Source organism: Ursus americanus, chromosome 13, assembly GCF_024610735.1.
Source record: "Ursus americanus isolate L20-20 chromosome 13, mUrsAme1.1.p, whole genome shotgun sequence".
Lineage (NCBI taxonomy): Eukaryota > Metazoa > Chordata > Mammalia > Carnivora > Ursidae > Ursus > Ursus americanus.
The window spans coordinates 15,925,494-15,951,580 of NC_142139.1; the positions used below are offsets into that span (position 1 = coordinate 15,925,494).

At 35.0% G+C, this 26,087-nt stretch overlaps 1 protein-coding gene across 1 annotated transcript in view; it reads left to right on the forward strand.

Annotated features, from left to right (window-relative positions):
- Positions 1 to 1,892: 1,892 nt before the first annotated feature.
- ADAD1 (adenosine deaminase domain containing 1) overlaps positions 1,893 to 26,087 on the forward strand; it is a 48,174-nt gene continuing 23,979 nt past the window's right edge. The window contains exons 1-9 of the mRNA XM_045798640.2: positions 1,893 to 2,057; positions 2,398 to 2,577; positions 3,358 to 3,546; positions 5,935 to 6,102; positions 12,544 to 12,612; positions 16,512 to 16,637; positions 20,460 to 20,583; positions 22,488 to 22,658; positions 24,038 to 24,267. Coding sequence (XP_045654596.1) covers positions 2,406 to 2,577; positions 3,358 to 3,546; positions 5,935 to 6,102; positions 12,544 to 12,612; positions 16,512 to 16,637; positions 20,460 to 20,583; positions 22,488 to 22,658; positions 24,038 to 24,267 — 1,249 coding nt within the window. The 5' untranslated portion in view covers positions 1,893 to 2,057; positions 2,398 to 2,405. The remainder of the gene's footprint in view (positions 2,058 to 2,397; positions 2,578 to 3,357; positions 3,547 to 5,934; positions 6,103 to 12,543; positions 12,613 to 16,511; positions 16,638 to 20,459; positions 20,584 to 22,487; positions 22,659 to 24,037; positions 24,268 to 26,087) is intronic.

The following is a 26,087-nucleotide window of genomic DNA, read 5'->3' on the forward strand; positions in this document are numbered from 1 at the left end:
CAAAAGAAAGCATTGTGTATATACCCACTTTATCTTTAAGAGTAATTTTTACCCATTCCTTTTACTTCTTGAACTTCTATTTCCATTACACGTCCCTCTTCAAATTTGATCCTAATGTAATTGTATATTTTTGTACTCAGAAAGGTTTTATTTTTGTATTTTTTTTGTATTTTTTATTGTTACATTCAGTTAGCCACTGTGTAGTACATCATTAGTTTATGATGTAGTGTTCAATGATTCACTAGTTAGGTATAACACCCAGTGCACTCATAACATATGCCCTCCTTAATACCCATCACCCTGTTACCCCCTCATCCCACCCCCCTACCTCCTGAGACCTTCAGTTATTTTCCCAGGGTCCATAGTCTCTCATGGTTCATCTTCCTCTCTGATTTCTCCCCCTTCAGATTGCCCTCTATTCCCTGTACTCAGAAGTCTTATTCATCATCCCTGCCACACTTCTTGGCAACAATATTTGAATTTTTTAATTTCCTGTAAACAAAAATCTCCAAATGTTAAGGAGAAAAAATTCTGCTTTATTACAATTATTAATGGGCATTTGGTCAAAGCAACATATCGATACATTTCAGTAACCACTAAAGAAAAGCAAGCTTTTATTGAAAATGCATTGCTTGATGAGAGGAATGAAGCTGTTTTTCTTCCAGTTAGCATTTGTGTTTGTGCATGGATATTACTTCTTGCTTTAATGAGGTAGAACACTATCAATTCTATTGTTTTCTTTTTCTTTTTCCTTTAAAACAATTTAACCCCTGAGAAATCTTATCTATATAAAAAAGTAGGGAGGGGGACATTTATATATTGTTACACTACTATCACTCACTTCCTTGAATTCCTTCTGGGTTACAAGCCAAACTTGATCGGTAATTTACTAAAGAGAAACTGAGCCAGGCATTAGCCAGAAGGTAATTAATTAGTCATAGGTGTAGTGCGGTCTTGTTTTAACATTCTCCTTGAGGAGGAGGGGAGGGCTTGAGTCTTTACAAAGTGATTTACTTTACACACCCGTAAGTGATTGAGGTTATTTTGTTTAATAAAAATTGCTCCCTTGGATTTGGGCTAAGGTCGAGATTGACCTACCACATATAGAGATCTTGTCTACAACATCATAATGTGTATAAATAAGAAAACCAATTGCTTTCAGAGGGAAATACATATACATTTAACCACCTGTCAGCTAACACCTCCATTAGGGTCTCCTTCAACTTTCACGAGCGCACTGAACTGAAAACACCTAAAATGGGTTTATCATTAGCTCTCAACGTCCCCACCTGTTTTCATGATTGTTCACTGCTTGGCTCCACCAGTGAAACTCATGCAGGAGTCCAAGGTGTTTTTTTCTGCGCACATCAAAGACATGGTTGAGGCCAAACCTTGTCCACAGGGGCCTTCTCAGAGTATAACCAGGATTAGGGCCAAAGGTTTCCTTGAAACCACCCACAGACTGGAACCCCGAGGACAACCTCCAAGCATCCTGGATAAGAAGGCCCTAACACAGTGCGTTGTCAGGACGACGGCGAGGGGGGTGGTGTGTGGAGGGCACTTAGTAGGACAGTGAAGAGGCCCCACTGCGCAATTTTAACCCGACTTCTGTGGCAGTCACGGCCTCAGTAGGCCCGAATAGCCGCTCTCAGAGAACAAGGTCGGCGTCATGGGCCGTCGAACGCGCGCTCGTGACGCCGTCCGGCGTCTCTCCGCTTGTTGACGCAGCCGCATAGCGCGCATAGCCCGCAAAGCCCGCAGAGCCCCAGGGACACTGCGCGGGCGCTGACGCTGGCGCAAGCGCAGGGCCGGAAGCCCAGCGGCGGAGACGGTTGGTGATTGGATGAGGCTCGGCGTGGGGTGTTAGTCCGGGTACTGGGGGACGTCACGAGGCCGCTTTTGAAAGACGCAACCCTGGGCGCGTGGCTCTCACACAGAGCGCCCCGAAGCCAGAGGTTGAGCCCGGGAGCAGGAAGCAACGGCGTCGGCGGCTGGGGCCGGGGAGCCCCGGGCCTGCGGCTCGGTCTCTGGCCTACGGGGCAGGAAGCACAATTTTGGTGGGTGGGAGTTGGGCTGGGATTCGGGCTGTTGAGGGTCTCATGTTTGTAGGTTTTCTTTTTCTCCTATTCTCTGACCCCCAAGTAGTTTTAAGGGCTTTCCCCGTGGACAGCTTTGATCCTTCTTTACCCTTTTGTAGCAGTGTTTTGGAAGGGATATAGGAGGGACGAGGCCTGTGCCTGTTAAAACTCTAGTCACAAAGCAGTCATGACATCAGTTAGAGAGATTTAGTTCTGTGTCGTATTTAAGCCAATTATGAAGATCGATACGTTTTTAATTTGAGTAAGTACTTTTATCTAGTATTTTTATGTTTCCTGCCAATTTTCTTACGATTTGTAGGTGAGAAAATGTCTGGCAACAATGACTGGTTTCAGAGTTCCCGGGTCCCTAGCTTTGCTCAAATGCTGAAAAAGAACTTGCCAGTTCAGCCATCAACCCAGACGGTAACTACACCCGCAGGATATTCTTCAGAAAGTTACAGCGTGTCGAATATGGCTTCCAAGGTTACGCAAGTGACGGGTACGATTTCATTTTCATTTACAGTAATACCTTAGTTCTTCAAGATTCTAGGATGGCCAATGAGTACTGTTGAGCCTCCAGTTTAAATGTTGGGTAGATATACATCCATTTACCAGTGGCTAAGTCCCATTTGGAACTCCGATTTGACTCTGAACACTGTAAGAGGCCTGTGGAAATTCTTCTCCTTGCTGCTCATTTATTCTTTAGGAACTGTTAACAGCTTCAAGCCTGTCTTGCCTTTTTGAGGTGAGACTATGTTGGTCCCTTCAGGAAAAGGACTGGACTTGTACTGATTTCTATTCCAATATCGCTTAGCATAAGTATAAAGCAGGGACAAACATTTAAATTCATTTGAATTCAATGTGAAAAGTAATAGAATATAGTGACTAGGAATCAGAAACTGATCTTAGTCCCAGGTCTTTGTCTTTAGTCCAGGCCTTAGTGACATAATGTGTGTGTGTGTGGGGGGGGGGGAGTGCTTTGAGAGCTTCTGAAGACCTTGACATCATTAAAATTCTGTGATTCTTTGACATCACTTCACATAATGACAAGGATAGCACTTCTTTGCAAACAATGATTTTTGTACTCCAAAAAGGTATATGCATCAACAGGTTACACTTGTCATGTGTGCAAAATTTTTAGTAGAAACTTACTTGTAATGAAGAACACCTATAACTAGTTGTATCCGGGACAATCTGCCATTTTTAGGTGAGGATTTAGTGCTTTTGCTATTTTTTTTTTAATTTTACTGAACTGACAACTGTAACCATATCTTTTTAGGTAATTTTCCAGAACCATTGCTTTCCAAAGGTCTTTCATCTATTCCAAATCCTGTCCTTCCTCCAAAAAAAATACCTAAGGAATTCATAATGAAATACAAACGTGGTGAGATAAATCCTGTGTCAGCTTTGCACCAGTTTGCACAAATGCAGAGGGTTCACCTTGACCTTAAGGAAACCATAACAACAGGCAAGTGCAAAGTTATATCTGGTTATTACAGTGCTGGAAGATATTTTCCTGTTAAAAGCAGAGCATATAAATAGTACTAAATTTGATTATTTTCTATATCCACATAATATTGGGGTTAGGTAACTACTGGTATGTTTTGACAAGTATATTTCAGAAATTTTTATATTCGTATTTTTCTGCAAATAACTTATATGTACAAAATTTTTATAATCGAATTTTAATTTTTTTGTGTATGGCTAGTTGAACTGAAATCCCATCAGCCTTATGGATTATTTTCAGGTGTGAGTACTTGTAGACTAACATGTTTTTGAAGAGTTGTTAAATATTTGGACTATGATTATTTAATGAGAAGGATTCTGTGATGATGATACCTAACAAAATTATGGTCTAACTTAGCTTCTGAAATTCAAGGTTTAGAGGTGAAAATAGCACTTACATGATTGACACTCTATCTGTAGACTTGTCTGACTATTTTCCGCATTCTCTCTTGGAATTGGAAGGCTACAATAGTACAGATCAAATAAAATCCAGCCTCTAACCTCTTTATCTCGTGACCAGTGATTAGAAAGAACTTTAGGAAAGTGGAGGGATAAGAGAATAAGTGCTCTTAATTGACATGAATGGGGTAGAAGTATGAGAGTCAAGGAAACGGAGTCTTTAAAAATACATGTATGTGTACAAATGTGTGTGTGTGTATGTTTGTTTGTATATATACAAAGACATCAGGTAGTTTGGTTTTTTAAGTTTTCTCTTACCATTGGTAGCTTTTGCCAATATGTATCTCAAGGCATCCTTGCAAAAGAATTTAAAGCTTTTGAGATTTTAGCTAAGGTTGTCATAGTGAAGTCAGATTTCCAGTCTTTTGTTTTGGAGGAAATAATAGTAAACAGGTGACAAAAATAGAGTCTTAGTATAGAAGGTGAAGTTTTCCTAAATCTAATCATTGTAGGTTGGATTTCTTCATGATCAATACTGTGGTCAATAGTTTTCCCTCCATTCTTCTCAGACCATTCTTGGAAAATGTAAACTATTGGTCACAGTAAGAAAAAAATGTGTGAGGGCAAATCTTTAATGATCTGAGCAAGAGCTACTCAAAAACACAATCCATTAGTAATGGTATTCACTTTATGTACATAGTACTAGTTGAGTAATCTGAATCAGTAGGTTTGATGAGACCAAAGTAGCAGTATTTTAACAACTCTACAGGTGATTTAAAGACATACTAAAGTTTAAGAATCTGAAGTATGATAGGATGAAGTTTAAAGGCTCAGCACTCTGGCACAGAGTACTTAATTAACAAATTTGATGGAGGATATCTCACACAAGAATCTTATGGGCCACTAGTTAAATATACAAAATATTCTCAGGTTTTATAAATTTGGATTGGAACCTAGGTGGAACCTTGGGAAACTGAAGTCATAGATAGAGGAAAGCGGTTTACTCAGATGCAGTCAGGAGTTGCTTGTAAAACCTTGATGTACATCTTAAAAAACCCAGGAGTTAGTGTAATAGGTGAGAAAATAATAACAATGATGATGACGATGAGGCTTATGTGGAGTGTAATTGTACCTATCCATCCGTAACCAGGGTAGAATCTTAAGTTAACCAAAGACTTTCTAAAGTCTGAATTACCAACAAGGAAAACTTGAACTGGAAAAATCTTTGCCCTGTAAATTTAGATGATTCTATTTCATTTTTCACTAGGCAAAAATGAAAACTAGGTAAAAGTAATTGTGTAAAGGTAATTCTTCTAGGAATTTTGGATGGCTGGACATTGAGTTTAACTCTTTAGCATATCTTCTCTGTTTTTGTTTCGGTTTTCCTTGTGGATTCTCTCCCCTTCACTTGCCTTCAAGGCTGTGGTGGTGTGAATTGCTTACCATAACTCCCTGATAGGTTCACAAGATTTCCGCAAAGGGATATCTTTTATTCTGGAACTTATAAGAGTATCAGAGCACTCAGAAGGTGGGAGAAATTCAACTTTATTGGCATTGAATTTCAAAAGAAGAGATGTTGCCAGAAGCTCCATATCTTACCTCTCATTGGTCATTCATTAGATATTTGGGTGCTTACTATTGCCAGGCTTCATTATACAAGCCACTGTTGCTCCGTGTATGATCTGTACTCTAAAGCTGTCCGTACCGTTCATGCTGAATCTGGAGCTAACCTGGCTGCTTGATAGGTTCCTCAGAACTAGTTCAGGCACTTATCAGCTTTACTTTTAATCTGCATTTTCTCTAAAAACAAAACAAACAAAACAAAACACAAATCTGATAGGACAAGATTGTTTTCCACAATTTTTGTGCTGGGATATTTTTCTATATCAAATGTCATTTGCAAGATCATACTGTGAATTATTGCAGCATTCACTCTGACTTCTTTTTCAAGGTAACGTTATGGGACCATATTTTGCTTTTTGTGCTGTGGTGGATGGAATTCAATATAAGACTGGACTGGGACAAAATAAAAAGGAGTCTCGATCCAATGCAGCGAAATTAGCTCTTGATGAGCTTCTACAATTGGATGAACCTGAACCAAGAATTTTAGAAACAGCAGGTAAATACTCTTGATTATAAAGGATTTATAAAATGTATCTTTTCCCAGAAGGAATCACCTGCAGGATTTATTAATGAAGAGTTACGTGGCAACTGCAAGACAGAGTAGCAGAATTTATTTCCTTCCATTGCTATCTGCTGCCATGTTTAATATTAGTTAAAATGCTCTCGTATAGGGGATAAAAAGTATACTTACAGTGATGAGTACTGAGTGATGTATGGAATTGTTGAACACTATATTGTACACCTGAAGTTAATTTAATACTGTATATTAATTGTACTGGAATTAAAAATAAAAATAGCAAAGAAAAAATAAAAAGGTTTTCTATAAAAGAAAAAAATGCTCTTGTATATTTCAGCACCATGAGCTATAAACATGTTGACTGAATTGTCTCATAATTTGTCAGATTCTCAGTAGCTTCTTATCCAGAAACTTGATTTTTCTCTGTAATTTATTGGGTTCCTAGTCTCTTAATAATGTGCATTTAATGCTTAGACTTTTTAGATGCAATTTTTGTGAAGTTTGGCTATCTGTATTAAATTCAGTAATGGTAAAGCTACTTGAGAAAATAATGGCCTAAAGCAACATAGCAAATAGGTTAACTGTAAACTCCAGAATTAGATTGCTCTGGTTGAAATATTGACCTGGGATAGGCAAGTTATTTGCTTTCTAAACCTGTTTCATCATTTAAAACGTGGGGACACTAAAAAAATAATAAGTAATAAAAAAAATGGTGACTCTGATAGTAACTACCTCCTATGGCTGTTCTTAGGATTAAATAAATAATGAATGCAAAGCACTCAACCAGTGCTTGGTGAATAATTTGTAATAAAATGATAGTAGCTCTTACTAAATATTAATCAGTTTGAGGAATATGTTACCATTTTATATATGTGTTAGCATAATCAGCAGTTTTTGTCAGTGGTCACTTAATGGTAGATTACATTTTGGTTTATCTGTAAATTAACTTTAAAAAGAAAAGAAATTTGATGATAAATTCATTCTTTTTAAATTCAAATCATCACTTTTATTGTACTACTGGGCTTTTTTTGTTTTTGGTCTGTTCGTTTTTTCTTTTGTAGTACTTTAGCTCATTTTGTTTTTTCTCTAAGTTTAACTCTTATTCATGCATTTTTATTTTTGTTTAATTAAAACCATTATTTAGTAATTAAAATGATTTGCTACATGTAAGTTTTGATGTTTGTCATACTTTGGATTTATTAAGTACTTAGGAAAGTATTTTGTTAATTTCCATGTTATTTTCTGTTCACTATTTTTCAGATTAATTTTTCAGGATTAGGTATGATGATTTTGTCTTATACATGCTGGCACTATAAATGTCATATTATCCTTATTTTATTGAATTCTTTGATTCTTAATGTTGTTTGACCTATAAAAAGCAATGATGCAGTGATTTCATTTTCTTGGAGGGTAAACCTTTTTTAAATTCAATATAAAATTATTTCTTTTTTATCTTGCATATTTTATATATGTTATGTATGTTTTTGGTCTTGAATTTTTTTTTAATTCTCACAGTGCTTTTAGTTACCTTTTGTGTTTAATATCTTTATCCTGTTTTGCTTTTAGTGATTTTCTGTTGAGCATAAAATTAGATTTTTTTTGACATAACGAATATTTCAATAAAAAACTTAATATTTGCATTTATTATGAATGGTAAGTGTCATGTTATGGTTTTTTTTTTTTCCTTTTATGGATAATGTTTTCTTTGACTTTTTTTCTTTTAAATATTTGGAAGGTATGTACTGATTTTAACCTAGAAATTCCCCTTTCTGATATGAATTCAGTTTTGATAATTTTTTTTTTAAGATTTTTTATTTATTTATTTGACAGAGATAGAGACAGCCAGCGAGAAAGGGAACACAAGCAGGGGAAGTGGGAGAGGAAGAAGCAGGCTCATAGCAGAGGAGCCTGATGTGGGGCTCGATCCCATAACGCTGGGATCACGCCCTGAGCCGAAGGCAGACGCTTAACCGCTGTGCCACCCAGGTGCCCCTGATAATTTTGAGTTTTGATTTTATCAGTTGATAATTTTGCTATCTTTACCAATATTCGTATTTGTCCATCATTCTTTTATTCAGTTTCACACTGATTTATCCTATAGATGAACAAATCCTACTCACTTTGAGCTTAGTGTGATGAGTGATTTATTTCTTTTATAGATAAGCCTTTGCCTCTCCAGAGTCTTTAACAAATTAATGTGAAATGCCGAACTGGTGACAAATAATATTCTTAAGGCATTCCTTCAGTTTATTAAGGAAATTCTTTATATGTGATTATTTTATCAGCTATTTACCCACCTAAGTATACCCCAGCAGTATTTTCCCAGTTTCCTTCCAGCTGTAGCATGCAGTAGAATCAGTAAATCTATATTTTCAGGATGTGCTGAGTTCCAAGGACTGCGGTAGGTATTGGGAATCAAGAATCAAGTAAGATCTGTCCTCTACCCTCAAGAAACTAAAATGCTTTGTTGAAATTACGTTAAAACATGTCTACAGAATTTCCCAAGCATCTAATCTAATTGTCAGGAAAGGATGTTTTCCCTAAGGGTCTTTAAAATGCTTATTTAGGGCTAGCAAATGTTTTGCCCGGTGGACTACAGTTTTTAGTTTTTTTTTTTTTTAAATAATATTTATTTTGTTATATTAGTCACCATACAGTACATCCCCAGTTCTTGATGCAGTGTTCCATGATTCATTACTTGCATGTAACACCCAGTGCACCATGCAATATGTGTCCTTCTTAATACCATCACTGGCCTATCCCAATCCCTCACCCCCCTCCCCTCTGAAGCCCTCAGTTTGTTTCCCAGAGTCCACAGTCTCTCACAGTTTTTAGTTTCTAAATATCTATCTTTTGCCTTCTCTGAAAATTAATGTGGCACTTTCCCATCTTCACTGATGCCCCTTTTATATTCACCGTTGTTTTCTCAAAGAGTGCCGGTAGTACCTTAATTATGACTAAAGATTTTTTAGTAATGTATTTTCTCTTGTCACAGAGCCTAGTAATAATTTAATAATTAATTTAATTAGATCAATTTTTCCCTTACATTCTTTAGGATGTCCTAAACAGCTGAGTTTAAAGATTTATTTTTCTTGTGGAGGGATATGGAAGATAAGAGCTGAGTATTTCTTTTCTTTGCTGTGAGCTTTATATCAGTTTTTTTGATCTCCTATTCATTTATAACATAAACCTTAAAAAACTTATTTTTAATTTTTTCAAAATTTTGGACTCATCAAAATTTTTTTCCATGTATATATCGTTCCATATTTTGTACATGGTGTTTTTCAAGTATAATCTTGTTTTTTTAACTGTACAAAACTTCTTGCTCTAACTTTTTTTAAGGATAGTGTTAATGTAAGTTTTGAAAACCTTAACACATTCTTTAAAAAAATTTTTTTTAAATTTTTATTTGAAGCTCCACGCCCAACGTGGGGCATGAATTCAGTGACCCTGAGATTGAGTTGCATGCTCTATTGACTGAGCCAGCCAGGCATCCCTAAAATCTAACACTTTCTGACACGATGATTTAAGAATCCGGTTCTAAGTTTATTTCAATACTCCTTTTTAAAAAAATCATTTAAAAAGTTTTTAATGTGGTCAAATAGAATTTTGTAATGCATATATATAAAACAAATTTTAGTATCTTAACCATTTTAAGTGTACAGTTTAGTGTGAAGTACATTCACTTTGTTGTGTATCCAATATCCAGAACTCTTTTCATCTTGCAAAACTGAAATTCTATACCCACTAAACAATTATTTCTCATCTTTCCCCTTTTCCCCCTCACATCAAGTTCATGGCAATTACCATTTTACTTTCTGTCTATATGAATTTGACTACTTTAGGTTTTGCAAAGTGGAATCATATAGTATTTGTCTTTTCATGGCTGGCTTTTTTCACTTATAATGTCCTTAAAGTTTATCTACATTGTAGCATGTGTCAGAATTTCCTTCCTTTTTAAGACTGAATAATATTCTGTTGTATGTATATACCACATTTTGTTTAGCCATTCATCCGTTGATGGATACTTGGGTTTCTTCAACTTTTGGCTATTGTGAATGATGCTGCTACGAATGTGGGTGTGTAGATAGCTATGACATTCTGGTTTCAATTCTTTGGGTTTCATACCCAGAAGTGGAATTGCTAGATCATATGGTAATTTCATATTTAATTTTATTTTAAGAACTGCTGTATTGTTTTCTATAATGGCTACACCATTTTACATTCCTACCTGTGGTGCACAAGGGTTCCAGTTTTTCCATGTCCTCACCAACACTTGTTATTTTCTGTTTTTTTTTGTTTTTTTGTGTTTTTTTTTTTGTATAGTAGCCACTCTCCTGGGTATGATATGGCATCTCATTGTGGCTTTGACTTGCATTTTCCTAATGATTAATGATGGGGAGCATTTTCTCATGTGCCATTTGTGTATCTTCTTCAGAGAAATGTAATAATTCCTTTGTCCATTTTTGAAAGGGGCTATTGGGGTTTCTTTTGTTGAGTTTTAAGGGTCCTGTGGGTTTCACTTTCCACGGCTTCATTTGCCTGTGGTCATCTGTGGGCCGGAAGCAGATGGTCCTCCTCCTGACATATCAGAAGGTCAGTAGTAGCCTAACACTAGGTCGCAATGCCTATGCCATTCACCTCACTTCATCTCATCACATTTTAAAATCTCACATCATTACAAGAAGGGTGAAGACAGTACAAAAATATATTTTCAGGGAGAGAGACTATATTCATATAATTTTTATTACAGTATATATGTTCTGTTGTTAATCTCTTACTGTGCCTAATTCATAAATTAAACTTTACCATAAGGACATATGTAGAGGAAAAATCATAGCATATATAAGGTTTGATATTACCTGCAGTGGAGCTAATCCCCTCAGATAAGGGAAACACTACTGTATATTCTGAATATCAGTCCCTTGTCAGATATGTGATGTAAAAATATTTTCTCCCTTTTTGCGGTTTGCATTTTTGCTCTGTTAATAGTGGTTTTTTGATCAGAAAAGAATTTAATTTTGATGAAGTCCCAATTTTTTCTTTTGTTGCCTGTACTGTTGGTGTCCTATCCAGGCAATTATTGCCAAATCCAGTGTCATCATCAAGCTTTTCTCCTATGTTTTCTTCTAAGAGTTTCATGGTTTTTACCCTTATGTTTGGGTCTTTGATGCATATTGAGTTAATTTTTGTGTATGGGGTTAGGTAGGGGTCTGTCTTCAGTCTTCTGCATGTGGATATCCAGTTTTTCCAGCATCATTTATTGAAAAGACTGCCCTTTCCCCCTTTGAATGGTACTGGCCCCTTGTCAAGAATCATTTGAGAAAATATGTGAGAACTTATTTCTGGATTCTCTATCCCATTGGTCTATATGTCTGTCTTTATGCCATTACCATACTATTTTGATTTATTGTCACTTTGTGCTAAGTTTTGAAATAGGAAGTGTGAGTCCTCCAACTTTATTTTATTTTGCTTATTTGTACATGGTGCTTTAAAATGCAAACCAACATGTGCAGTCACATTTTCTTTATTGAAATTATTTGTGCTTGATGAACAGGATTTAATATTTTTGGTTTTCATTCTACCTGAGCCCAGCTCTCTTAGATAAATGGAAAAAAAATCCATCTTTCTCTGAGTTTTTGAAGTTATGTTTATTTAAAGTCCAGAGTGCATATTTCTAACTATAGTTATCAGCCTTTGCTTAACTAACATGAACTGCAAGATGACATTGCCAGTCTTCCCTTGTTAATTTTGATATATTCAGTCAGTATTTTGTCTTACTCAAAATTAAGTCCGTTGCAGTATTTTTTGCTTCCTTTGTTCTTACGAATGATTCTTGAGAGATACTAATTAATTTAGTTGAAACTTTGCTCCTGGAAACTGTCCATTTAAACTTTTCTGATCTTTTTTTTGTTGTTTCTTTGGTTTAATGTCATGTTCTTTTTTTGTTTTTCCCGGGTTCCCTAACTTGGGATCCAAATTGGAAAGCCATTGCAAAAATGAGACTAAGAGCTTTGAAAACTTTGAATGTAGTACTCCCCTAGGAAAAATGGTAACTTTTACTTATTAAATTTTGATAGGATGTTAATTTTAAGTATTTTACATAATATTACTACAAATAGAAAATTGTTCACGAGCATCTAAAACATGGCTTCATTCTGAATGCTTTTTGGAGTGTGGCATCTATGACAACGCAAACTATTTAGCAGCATAGGATTAGGAAATCCAGAACTGTGTGTGTATAATTTCAATATAGGAAAGACATTTATCAAGGCTGAGCTAATGGATATTTGATGGCCTAGAGTTGGCAGAACTATACAGAAAAAATAATCATTCTAAGATTGCTGTTTATTATAGAAGAGTAAGGTACCTGCTCTTTGGAACATTGAAATTTCATGTTTCTTTCTTTGTTATTTACAGGTCCTCCTCCTATCCCTGCAGAACCTGTTGTTTCACCTGAACCAGTATATGTCTCAAAAGTACATTATGGTAGGAAAATCCTTTATGATTTTCTTTTTTAGAAGAGTAACTCAATAAAAATTATAATTAAACTTATTATAATTAAACTTATAATTAAATTTAAATTGTAATTAAAACATGGTTAGGTATGAACATATACATTGGTATTTTATCATTCAAACCTGTCACACTTCTACAGTGAGGAAAATTTCCTTCTATATGTGCTAAAAAAGAGAAGGGAGAGGAAAGATTGAAGAAATGGCTTTTTTTCTATAAGGAGGTGATTCATCAGTTTCATATAGCTGCTCTTTTGAGAATGCTGTGCTTTGGTAGGCTTGTCATTAATGAAAACCAGTGGCTTTCTGGTGCTTAATGGTTGGGACGTTCATTTTAAATAATCTATTTAATTTAAATGGTAGTTATTTGTCACTCGAGCTCAAGAAAACAACTACAATTGCAGTTATAATTGTATGATCTACAATCAGCTACTTCTCCATGCACCTTAAGTTCTCATGTGTAAAATGGCCGTAACAATAATTACCTCATAGGGTAATTAGGATTAAATGAATTCATACATGTTAAATAGTTAAATCAGTGCCAGTAGATGCTTCCTAAACAGTAACCTTTTATTATAACACTTTGTCATATTCGACATATTGTGTTGGTAGTTGTATGCTTTTCCTATCGGATTATGAATCCTCTGAAAGTCAGGAAATTATTTCTCCATTGCTTACATAGTAGTTAACACTTCAGACTTCAAAGTTTAGAATACTTACAGAATTAAAATGAAAACGAGCCTTTCTTTCTAGGTCTGGAGATTAGGATTTAAAAACCAACTTTATGTCTATTCAGACTTGGTTTGTCCGTTGTCTTTTTTTATTTACATTATCTTTCTAAAACAGAGAAAGACTGTGCACATTTGTGAGCTGGTTTGGAGTAAAAGGACAAGACCAGGGAAAATAAGCCTATTCAAGTGGCAAAATTTACCAAAGTTTAATATAGTAGTTTGATCTAACAGTCATAAGAATTGATGAAACGAAGGGAAGTGAGGGATGAATCTAGTGATAATATCCTTTAATATGGGAGACGGCCCTAGTCTGTCTTTTCAGCCTCTGTGGGCAATTTTCATGAATAGTGGGACAGAATCTCTGGTCAATGACTGACAGCATAGATTAATATTACCCTGAGAAAACAGGTCAATCTGTGAGGAACAAAGAAAATGTGGTTAACAATATGTTTAAAGAAATACATGATTAGAGTCAAGTTTCGTAGGTTCAGACAGGAGTCAAGTTGTCACAAAACAGCAAACCTCATCCTTCAAACTAATGGGTAAACACAGGGGCTGGATGTTGTTGCCTTTGAAGAAAAAAGATTTGAGACCCACAATAATTTCCCAAACAGATCCTGTTGGGCCAGTTATAGAGCATATCACTATCTCACAGCCTGTCTGCTTTGTCCTTTTTCTAACTGGACCATATTTCATTAAAAATAGCAATACTTTGGGGTGCCTGGGTGGCTCAGTCCATTCAACTTGCGACTCGATTTCGGCTTGGGTCATGATCCCTGGGTTGTGAGATGGAGCCCCACATTAGGCTCCGTGCCAAGTGTGGAGCCTGCTTGATTCTCCCTCTCCTTTTGCGCTTCCTGCCCCCTCTCTAAAAATTAAATAAATAAACAAATAAACAAATAAAAAAAAATTTTAAAAAGTGATATTTTGGCTCTGAAGATAGGTTCAGGTTACAGGATACTGAAGATTACTTGAAATTAGCTAAATGTTAAATGGTGTTAAATGGCATTATCTATGTCATATTTTTATCTTATCCTCCATTTTCAGTAATTTGGGAGAACATTTTATTTCCTTAATAGCCAGGGTACATTTATAAGGAAAATGGTATTTCACGTGCTTTTTTTTTTTTTTACATGCATGGTAATAAGAGATACATTTAGTAAGACGGACTTGGTTATATTCACAATATTATTTCCTTCAACACTGAATTAAGACCCAGAGGTATACTGGTATGTTGTTAAGTCCCAAATGTTCTTTATGATATTTAGGTGCAACTTTTTAATGTGTAGCAGAACATTTTTTTTTTCCCTATACACAATTCTTGTTCTGTACTAATTGCAGTGTGGTTTTTCTACTCTACGTTGTAACACAATACTTGTTGACTATATATGACATGATCAAACAAATTATGGTACATTCATTCTATGGACCCATTAAGAAGGATGAGATAATACCCTTGAGTGATGTCCAAGAACAAGTAAATGCAAAAGATACATTTCGGCATGTCCCAGTTTCTATTTTTTGAAGTGATATATATTTATAGATCTCAAAATTTCTATTAGAAACTGGTAATTTTTGCCTGCATTTGGTGAGGGAACTTCTGAATGTATATTTTTATATTGCTGTTTCAGTTTAAAAAAAGTTAAATTTGGGATGCTTGGGTGGCTCAGTTGGTGAAGCTTCTGTCATAGGCTCAGGTCGTAATCCCAGAGTCCCAGTATCGAGCCCTGCATCAGGCTCCTCACTCAGTGGGGGGGTCTGCTTCTCCCCCTGAACCTGCCCTGTCTTGTGCGCATGTGCGTGCTCTCTCTCTCTCTCTTCTGTATCATGAGTTTTGGTGATAATGCAGAGCCAAGTTGCTGAGTACTTCTCATATTTTTACTACATAAGGATCAAAAACTAATTTATGTACCACACATTGATGGTTTTGTTGATAGCAGTTTTAGTGAAGTATATGCTAGCATGCAATTATAGTAATAATTGGCACCTCCACGTTATATGCTTTGTGATGAGATAGAAGAATATAGCTATTACTTCATTATTTTTTTCTCTCAGAGCTTCATTTTGTGAATAATTTTGTGATTGTTCACATTCTTCTTGATAATGCGAATTTGTCTTTGCCAAGAGAGCGTTAACAATATTAACAGAAAAAATAAAGTTTAACAAATATAAACAAAAGCATGTAAATGGCCTAACTGAAATGCGTTGTGTCTTGTTAGCAGAATGTTAGCTGAGATTGCTAATGTCATACTTTTATCATTTGTGCGCTTTTTTTAATGTAATGATTATTAAGCAGGTAAAAAAAATTTCTGTGAAAATTTGACAGCAAAGTTGTTTCTTTGCTTTTTTTTCCTCTAAAAATATGAAATGGGCTGTGAACCACTCAATAGACTACTTAGCAACTACCATGAAACATCAGGAATTATCAGTGGTTTACAACTGTACTTTGAGAAACACTATATTAGGTGATTCTGCAACTTCTCATTCTCTAGAACAATTGTTCTTCAGTAGGGATACACAAAGCAACAAATGGCCAGGGTCCCACCCCAGAATCTTAAGTAGGCTCTGTCATGTTTTTTAAAAAGAAATCCATGGGTAACTTTTGATGTATATTCTTGGTTAAAACTGTTCTCTAGTAATCCTAGTTACTTAAAACTATCTTTATTCCCTTTCAAGTTTAGAACTTTTTTAGTGGGAACATGGACTATATCAGGGGTCTAAGTGCTTAGTGCTTCGCTGTAGTTCTCAGTGGGGCACATACTAAGGAGTGTATTTTAATTGTCACCATGTTGAGGGGAGACTACTGACGTTCAGTGAGATGTTGGTTTGCAATATGGGGCAATCCTATTCAACAAAGAAATGACTTGTGTCTTGTATGACTTTTGAATATTTCATTATATATAGATCAATAATTCTCTAATATGTAATATTAAGAATTTTTTATAAGTTTTCGATAAAGCTCAATAATGTAGTTTTTTTAGAATTGAATGCTTTAAAATATCAATCATGACCTAAATTATAATTTGCTCCCATATCTATAAATTACAAACTCAATTGTAATGTTATAATAGGAATAATAGAGGCCTCTGGGAGAAAGCACCGTGTTCTTCAAATTCATATTCCATTTGATTTTTTTTTCCAGAAGGGAGACATATTCAATATGCAAAGATTTCACAAATTGTTAAAGAAACATTTAATCAACTAATTTCCAATCATTCAGAATATCTGAAATGTAGCAATTCATTGGCAGCTTTTATAATTGAAAGAGGTAAGTCCACAAATATTTGGGATGTGTTTGTGGAAAAACTATTAAATATCCTAATCATTTGAGCTATATATAGCAGTATTTTAACTGACTATCTTTGACCCTTTTTACAACGGTGTTACATTGATTGATTTGAAGTGGCCTTTTCTAGTGGGTGTGGATCATTAAATATAAAGGCTGTCAACATTAAAGTATACTGACCAGAAACTAATAGAGAGCTGCAGAATGGTAAAATGCCTAACATTTTAAACAATAGCTCTGTTGAAACTACGATCAACCTGAAGTCTAGTTTCCATTGTAACAAACATTGAAAAGGTCTTGATAAAAATGAACAAATTTTCACTTTCAGGTAAGAAAGGATTACAATATGAAAAATCATGAACCTGTTTTTTTCTTGTGGGTATATGTAAAATCTATCTGTTTATAGCTATATATATATACCTATATACAAAAGTATTTTCTGTAATCCAAAAATGCATGAGAATTCATAGATGGTAGAGAACTGGTAGAGTTAAAATCTTTGGGTACTGAAATTTTAAGTGTTAATAAGACTTGGATAAATAGAGGAAAGGGCATTTTGGGAGGAAGAAAGCAGCAGTGAAAAAACTGTTTATGGAACTATGAGAAATTTATTACTAGTGCAGAGAAGTATATATATATATATACAGGGGTAATACAGAATATACTTCGGTTGATAAGATGTTACCAGATTATGGAGTCATTTGAAATCCAGTCAGAAGTTGGACTTAATGAGATAGTAAGTGGTAAAAGATTTTTGGTCAGGGATTGATACAGAACTCTAATTGTTGGAAACAGCACGAGACTTAGGTGTGCTACTTAAATGACTTTGGGCATGTTATATACTTAACATCTCTCTGCTTCTGTTTTCTTCTAATTTCTTTAAAATAGAAATACTCTCTACTTCATGGAATTACTAGGATTAGATGTGATAATATAAATAAAGTACTTGGCCCAGTACTTGGCGTTTAGGAAAAGCTTAAATTACATTTGTAATGATTAAAATAAGTTGATGTTTAAACAATGATTGCCAACAGTTTTTTTTTTTTTTAATACTACAAGGATTGGGCCTGAATTAGGGAATCATAACTTACTTGATTGTGATGGAGCTGCTTATGTTAGAGTTGAGATAGACATGAACGGGCAAAGAAAATATTTTTTAGAAATATGATGTGATAAGATGAAAGTGACAACAAATGATAGTTGAAATGAGATGAATAAAACATAACATTTCAAGTTTACATAGTAGAATGGTGTTTCCATATCCCCTGGAATCTGGAAGCTGATGTGAAGTTGTGTGAATAGGATGGATAAGAGTAATAAATCTGGTTTTAGAAATATGATAGTGAATGTGGGGTGGGGAAAGACTGAGTAAAATTCAGTACATGTTCCTGGAGTAACTCACACAATCAATACATACTTAAAATGTATTAGAAACCTCAAATGGGTATTCCTCACACATTCCCTGAAATGTCCATTTTATACTTTCCTTTGTCCTCAAATATCCTACATCTTCTCTTCCATCCTTGCTTTCAACTAATGGTCATGCCTCATAATTTTTAATTGTGTCTGTAAGAAGCTATCAAATCCAAACTACTTCTGTTCTCTGCCACGAAATCTATAATTCCTTGTATTTGTGCTCATCTTCTCTACTGTGAGTGGAGGAAGGATCTTTCCTCTTATAGCTAATCCTTTCACTTAAATTTTGATTCTGTTCCTTCTCACATCTTGATGAATTTCTTCTTTTTGTTTTCCCCCCTTTTTCCTGCATTATCAGACTAGTATCTCCCTGAAACATGGCAGGTCGAGTTACAGAGTTGAAATAGAAACTGAGTTTCTATTTATAACTGCGAACTTTATATCACCATTCCAGAGCTTACACTGACACTATATACTTTGCTTTTACCATCATCATCCCCTCCTTACTGGACAACTACGTTTGTGATAATGGAACTTTTTATTTTTCCCATCTAATTTTAATTTCTCCTCCAGCTTTTTCCATCTCAGTAAATGGCATTTTTCCAGTTGCTCAGACTAAAAGGCTAAGTCCTTTCCCTAACACCCTAAAATTTATCTGTGAGTTCTATTATGTCTCTAAACTATCAGATCTGATTATTCTTTTCCAACCATCTTCATTTCTCAAGTCTTAAGTCATTATGTCTTCAGCTTCTTGGACTTATAGCATTATCCACATAAAGGAGGGGTCTTAAAATGTAACCCAATGTGGTTTTCAATCCGTTACCCTCAGTAGCTTCACCATAGCTCTTAGATAAAATCCACAGACATCTTAGCATGGTTTATGATGCGTCCTTCTCTAACTTCATCTTATGCCATTCCCTTCACTCTTTACTGAAGCAGCTCTGCAGGTCTCTCTTTGTCCAGGGTCTGCACAAGCTCTTTCTTTTGACTACAGCACCCTTTACCTCACTCATGCTGCTTACTCCTCCTACTGGAACTTAAATTTCAGTTTCATAAGGAGAGATTCCACAACTAGTTTGCATGAGGTAACCTTCCCCAACCCCCCCCCCCCCCCGCCGCCACCATTATTCTTTACATTGGCTCCATACTTTTTTCCTTTAAAGCACGTATCACAGTTTTTGGTTTGTTTAGTCTTTTTCTGTCTCTCCAACATTTTATTCCTAGCATCTACTTTAGCACCTGGAACTTGGTAGGACCTCAGCAGTTTTTGTTGAATTAATGAAAGTCCTTTAGGTATTTGCAAATGTGAAACTTTATTCTTTTTGTTAAAGATTTATTTATTTTAAAGAGAGTGTGTGAGCATGTGAGCGGGAGGAGGGGCAGAGGGACAGGGAGAGAGAAAATCTCAAGCAGACTCCCTGCTGAATCTCCCGACTCTGGACTCCATTTTGCGGGGCTCCATCTCACAACCCTGAGATCATGACCTGAGCCAAAATCAAGAGTTCAACGCAACTGACTGAGCCACCGAGCCACCCCTGAAACTGAACTTTGTTTGAAAGTCTAAGATTAGAGATTTTCTGAAATCATCAACACAGAAGTAAAAGAAAAAGCAAGAGGAGAATATTCTAGAGAAGAAAGAGCAATGAACTTAGTGACTACGCTGTAGAAAGACCTCATAGTTAGGATGTGAAAGGAAAAAAGAACTGTATAATCAGAGCATAGAGTTTCAAGGAAATCTCAAATGGGGTACAGCAAAAAGTAAATGGAGTGAAACTATTAGAAAAAGAATAGGGTGCTTTTTTCTTTAAAAAACCAATTTCCGTCAGTTAAAGCATCTACCTTCGGCTCAGGTCATGATCTTGGGGTCCTGGGATTGAGCCCTGGGTCGGGCTCTCTTCTTAGTGAGGAGTCTGCTTCTCCTTCTCCCTCTGCTCCCCCGCCCCTGCTCGTGCACACACTCTCTCTCTCAAAAAATCTTTAAAAAAGCAGTGTCAGTAGAACAGATAAACTATGATTTGTAGAGAATTTGAGTGGATTAAGAAAAAAAATAGAGCCACTATAGATAACTTTAAGGCAGCAATAGAATGGCAAATGATGTCTCTAGTAAGCCAAACATATCTAGATGTAGAAGAAATAAATGCATGTTTGAAAACTAAGGATGTCTGATTATTCTATTGATTGTGGTAAAGTTTTAGATGAACTATTATAACTGCCTTTTTAATTTAATTTTATTGAACTATTAAAAAATTGGTTCCTAGAAGACTCTTGAACTCTTCTATGAAACTGAAATTTTTTCCATCTTTTTGGTCAATATAAGTAACTTTAAAATGGTAAGGGGAAAGGAAAGAGGGAGGTCAAAATAACCTACTGTTAACCTTTTCCTTTCAGCTGGACAGCATGAAGTTGTAGCTATAGGCACAGGTGAATACAATTATAGCCAGTGCATTAAGCCAAATGGAAGAGTGTTGCACGACACTCATGCTGTTGTTACAGCAAGAAGGTCTCTCCTTAGGTAAGGTAACATGTATATTTAATGCCACCAAATAGTAATGCTTTCAGTTCAAAGTAACCACATATCAGTGTCTTTATTTACAAATGGAATTTTAGGGATCATTGAGCCATGGATATGACAGTCTCTTACTTATCCAAGTCATCTGATTATTTCCAGGTCATTTTTTAAAACCTTACAGTAACTGCCGTGTCTATATAATCTGTGGATTTTAGTGGTTTCTATTATCAAGACCTTATGAACTCAGTTTTAAGAGTTCTACAACTTTTTTTTTAATATACTATCTTTATTACTGAACAAAGTAATTGGAATATATAGCTTTATATTGGGACCAAGTAGGCTTGGTAATAGTCACCCCCCTGAATTAGTCATATTTATCCAAAGACAGCGCCAGAAACCAGTTTCCATTCACGAGGTCTGTGCAAAGTTTTATATAGCAGAACATAGATACAGTATTCTTTTCTTTTTTAATTTGAAGTATAGTTGACATTCAATGTTACACATGTTAATGTTCAACACTCACCACACTCACCACCATGGTAAATGTAGTCACCATCTGTCAGCATATGATGTTATCGTGGTATTATTGACACTATTCCCTATGCTATACTTCTCATCCTCCTGACTTGTTTTATAACTATAAGTTTGTACAGGCTGGCAGATGTCAAAAAGGGAGAAAAGGGCTGAGGTGAGCATGCCTAGTTTCTTTCCCCAAATTCTTCAGTAGTCACTCTCCTCCTTACAAAAGGAGTGAAGAGCAGGTAGGAGAGAGAAGCCAGGAATGTTACTCCTTAGAAGTCCCTTCATATGAAAAGTGAGAAATTTGTTATTTTCTCCAGGATCCATCTGATTGTGGTTCTGTTAAGCCATTGAACTTACTTTTTATAAAACTTTTTTATGGAAAATTTCAAACACAAGAATAAGATAATGAATTCTATCATTCAGTTATCAGCATTCTGATACCAGTACCAAGTGATCATATCCAATTATCAGCATATCCATTTATCGGCATTCTGCTGTTCTTATTTAACCTATGCATCCTCACTTTTTGTTGGTGGTATTTTCTTTGGTAGAGTATTTTAAAACATTTTTAGACATTATTTTGCCTGAAAAACTTAAGTACATGTATCTATAAGGAAAGAATCCTGTTATCTTAAAAGGAAAGTTTTGGGGAAATCCAGGAAGGTAATGCATGTCATTGTCCTCTAATCCTCGTTGGTGCTTATTTGGCCTCTTTAAAATTACCTCTTTTATGTTCATTTCTTCCCATGCTTGGCCCTATTTTATGCTTGTGCTGAATTTTCTTATTATTTCTGATGAAAGGAATGAAATCATGTTTTTTATTTAATAATCAAAATAGTATTAGTCCCCTCATTTGATTAGTATTAGTTTTTCAGGAGATTTGTTTCACTTCTTTATATAACTTACGGTCTTCATTCTGTTGTTCTTGTACTTCTGTGTTTTTGTCTTTAAAACCACTAAGGAGCAGGAACCACAGTTGTTGTCTGTCTGTCTTGGTGGGGAAAGGAAAATAGAAGCAAGGCAGAATTTTGACACTCCAGGTAGGAGGCTGAGAGTAGAACTGTCTGAGAACAAAGAGAGGGATCACTAGAGAAATGGGTCTTTTGCAGGATATGACAGTTGGGGACTCACGTGAAATGAGTGGAATGGTAGTCAAGGAATGGCACTTTTAGGCAGGTCACATGTCGGACTGGGCTCCAATTGAGGACTTCTTATGGGATTTAACTCTTCATTAAGTAAGGCTAAAGTTATTTTAGGAGTTCTTATCAATATCAAAACTTTCCACACAGGGAGGGACATTGCTCACCACACATGAGAATACGATGCTTAAGATAAATTACTTTAAAACTTTATTATTTGATAAAGTTATAACCCTTTTATTTTAGGTACTTTTATAGACAACTTCTACTCTTCTACAGCAAAAATCCTGCTATGATGGAAAAATCAATATTTTGTACAGAACCAGCTTCTAATCTACTCACTCTCAAACAGATTATTAACATTTATCTCTATATGAACCAGTTGCCTAAAGGGTCAGCCCAGATTAAGTCACAATTGTAAGTATCTTGGAAGTTGTTTTTAAAAGCAGTCAAGATGGCTCTATCTCATATATTCTGAATCCCTACAGCAATAGAACAAGTAAATTCTTATCTATTCGTATTCTCCCTCTGGCTTGAGGTGTTATTTGTGGCCTGCTAGAGGACCACTCAATCCGATCTGATCTATTACTACTCAGTCTGATCTGTTACTACTTCTCCACTCCTCCCCTCCACTCAATCTGATCTGTTACTACTACTTAAACATTCCATGTAATTTACCACTTTCTATGCTGTTGAAAATTTTTTTCTTTCGAGTTCTAAGACTTCATAAATGTTAGGAAAGCATGGATTTATGTACTGTCACGTACTAATACAGGAGCTAAGAAATGCAGTTTGTTTTTCTGGTCAATCTGTAGCCAAAACTTCGTTATCTTGATTAATGGGTAGCATCAGCGTGAGATGTAAACAGTACAGGCAAGCACAAAGGAGAAAGCAAGTCTGACTGTCTAGAGATAACCATGGCTAATATTTTGTTACAAATTCTTCCAGTTACACATTTGAAAACAAGGGCAAGGAATGTTCCTGGAGAAAAAATTCAGGACAAACGATACTACATTTTATTTTTTTTAACATATTTTATTGGAGAAGAATCTTGAATACAAATTGTCAGGGTTTTTTCCCTTCATTCTCTTTGTAGTTTTTGAAAATTTTCATACAGAGAAAAAAAATAACTGTGGTAGGAACAAAAATTAGGTTTTCATTTGATTTTAAGGGACACAAAGGCAGTAAAAAGAATTTATCTTTGCAAGAAGCTCTAAATATGGTTAATTTCTGTTTGGTATTAATCTTGTGGAACCAAGTCACTCCATTCCTACCTTGCTTTAGTTTTGTATCTTTTTCTGTTGCTAGAATTAAATGTACACTGGCAAGTTAGACATATTTGAAAACAATTCTTAAGTACGTATATTTTTATTTTTTTATTTTTTTATTTAAATTCCAGTTAACATACAGTATAATATTAGTTTCAGGTGTACAGTATAGTGATTTATTACTTCCATACAACACCCAGTGCTCAACACAAGTGCACTCCTTAATCCCCATCACCTATTTCACCCATCTCCCCACCCCCTTCACCTCTGGTAACCATCAGTGTGTTCTCTATAGTTAAAAGTCTGTTTCTTGGTTTGCCGCCCCCCCTTTTTTCCCCTTTGCTCATTTGTTTTATCTCTTAAATTCCACATATGAGTGAAATCATATGGTATTTGTCTTCCTCTGACTTATTTCGTTTAGCATAATACCCTCTAGCTCCATGCATGCCCTTGCAAATGGCATGGCTGAGTAATATTCCACTTTGTATGCTTTGTTTTTTAAAGGAAAAAAACCTTTCCTTTTTCTAGGCGTCTTAATCCACATTCTATATCTGCATTTGAAGCCAATGAAGAACTGAGTCTCCATGTGGCTGTTGAAGGCAAAATTTATCTGACTGTCTACTGTCCTGCAGATGTTGTTAACAGAGTAAGCAGTATGTCCTCTAGTGACAAATTGACAAGATGGGAAGTACTTGGTGTACAGGGAGCATTGCTGAGTCACTTTATACAGCCAGTTTATATCAGCAGTATACTTGTTGGTGAGTGGGATTTTAGTACTTCCTGGCCTCTTTCACTAAGTAAATATATTTTATTTATCCGTATAAAATTGGATTTTGCATACATGATCCTTTATTTAAGGTAAAAAAAAATTCATTGTTTCATTGAGCTTTTCATTTCATGGTAACTTGTGATCATACTTGGTATAATATGACTTCTTATCAGGAAGAGAATAATATTTTAAATTAGCCAGTTAGATGTATTATACCTTAAACTTAACTTTTGTTTGCACAACATTCAAATTCACCCCTTTCTTTTGGAAAAAGATGTTTTCTTGAACTTCTCAAGTCTAACAGCTTATATTTAATTATCCTTAAAATAAGAAAAATCTTAAATGTCCATTGGTTTTTTTGCTACCTTTTTCACACATTTGGTTATGATCTGGATCCTTTTAATTTGTCAAATGAGTTGGAAGTAACTAGAACACAAGATAAATAATGCAAATTAGTAATTTACTTTCTTTGGGGGGAAGTATTTACAGACTTATATAATTATATTTGAATGGTTTTTCAGACATTATGTCAATAAACAATTTGGGGGCCCATTTGTATAGTTTTCATAAAGCACTGAGTGTTGCAAAACTTTAATTTACCTCTGTGAAACACTTTAAATACTACTGTTACTTGGTTCTTCTTTGCTTGACATTAATTTTTTATAACAATTGCATGTGTAAGATTGAGATCTTCTTATGAGAATATTTTTGTTTTAGGTGGTGATATTTCTGGGTTTTTAAATTAATTTTTTGTTCTTTATATATTTTATACCCATTTCTTAGGAATTTCTCTTACAAGTAATATTTTTTCAGTTCCATGTGTATACAAGATGCTGTTCTTGTTTGGCTTTAATAAATTGTAAAAAGGAAAATGGTTATTTATTTTCTAACATTAAGCTTATTCTCTTTGTATAGAAAATACATTACTTGATTCACAATTCAAAGGATTCAGAAAGGTTTTCAGTGAAGTTTTCCTCCCATCCTAGTGCCCCAGGCACCCATTTTTCTTCTGTGGCATTCGTTGTTACTAGTTTGTTGTTCTTCTTTCCAAAGATAGTTTATACTTATAGAAGTAAATGCATATTCTTTTTCTTTTCTTTTTTTTTTCTTTTTGTGTTTTGTGTGAATAGATAATACACTTCATACTTTTCTGCATATTGCTTTTTTCATTTAATAATTTATCTTGGAAATATTTCCATCTCGAGTATGTAAAGAATTTCTTCATTATTATTTGTGTCTCACTGTATGGTATTTCTTTGTATAAAGGTATGATAATTTGTTTAACCACTTGTAGGTTGAGGGAATTTTAGATTGTTTCTAATTTTTTTCAGCTACCAAAATGCTATAGTACATGACCTTTTTATGTTTGTTATTTGCTCATGTAAAAGTATATCTATCTCTAAGATAAATTTCTGAAAGTAGAATCACAGGTAAAGATGTATGCATTTGCAATTTTGAAAAATGTTACTGAGTTACACTCCACATTCCCACTGGTAATATATGATAATTGCAATTATTCTTACCCTCAAAAGTAGTTACTTTTAAATCTACTTTTTCCAGATACATATTCTTGTAGATGATACATTTCTTAGATTTAATTTGCTTACTAAAGTTTTTTGCCTTATTTTCTTTTAGTCAGGTCTGATACACTCTCTCAGGCACTTAAACTTTTTTCAGTCTCCTTTAAGAAAGGCTATTTTTTTCTCAAATGTCTATTAAGTATCTAAGAATTGTCTATGCTTTCTCTAGAATCACAGCTTTCTTTGACTTTGGTGAAAAAAATATTGTAAAATTTGTCATTTATATGAC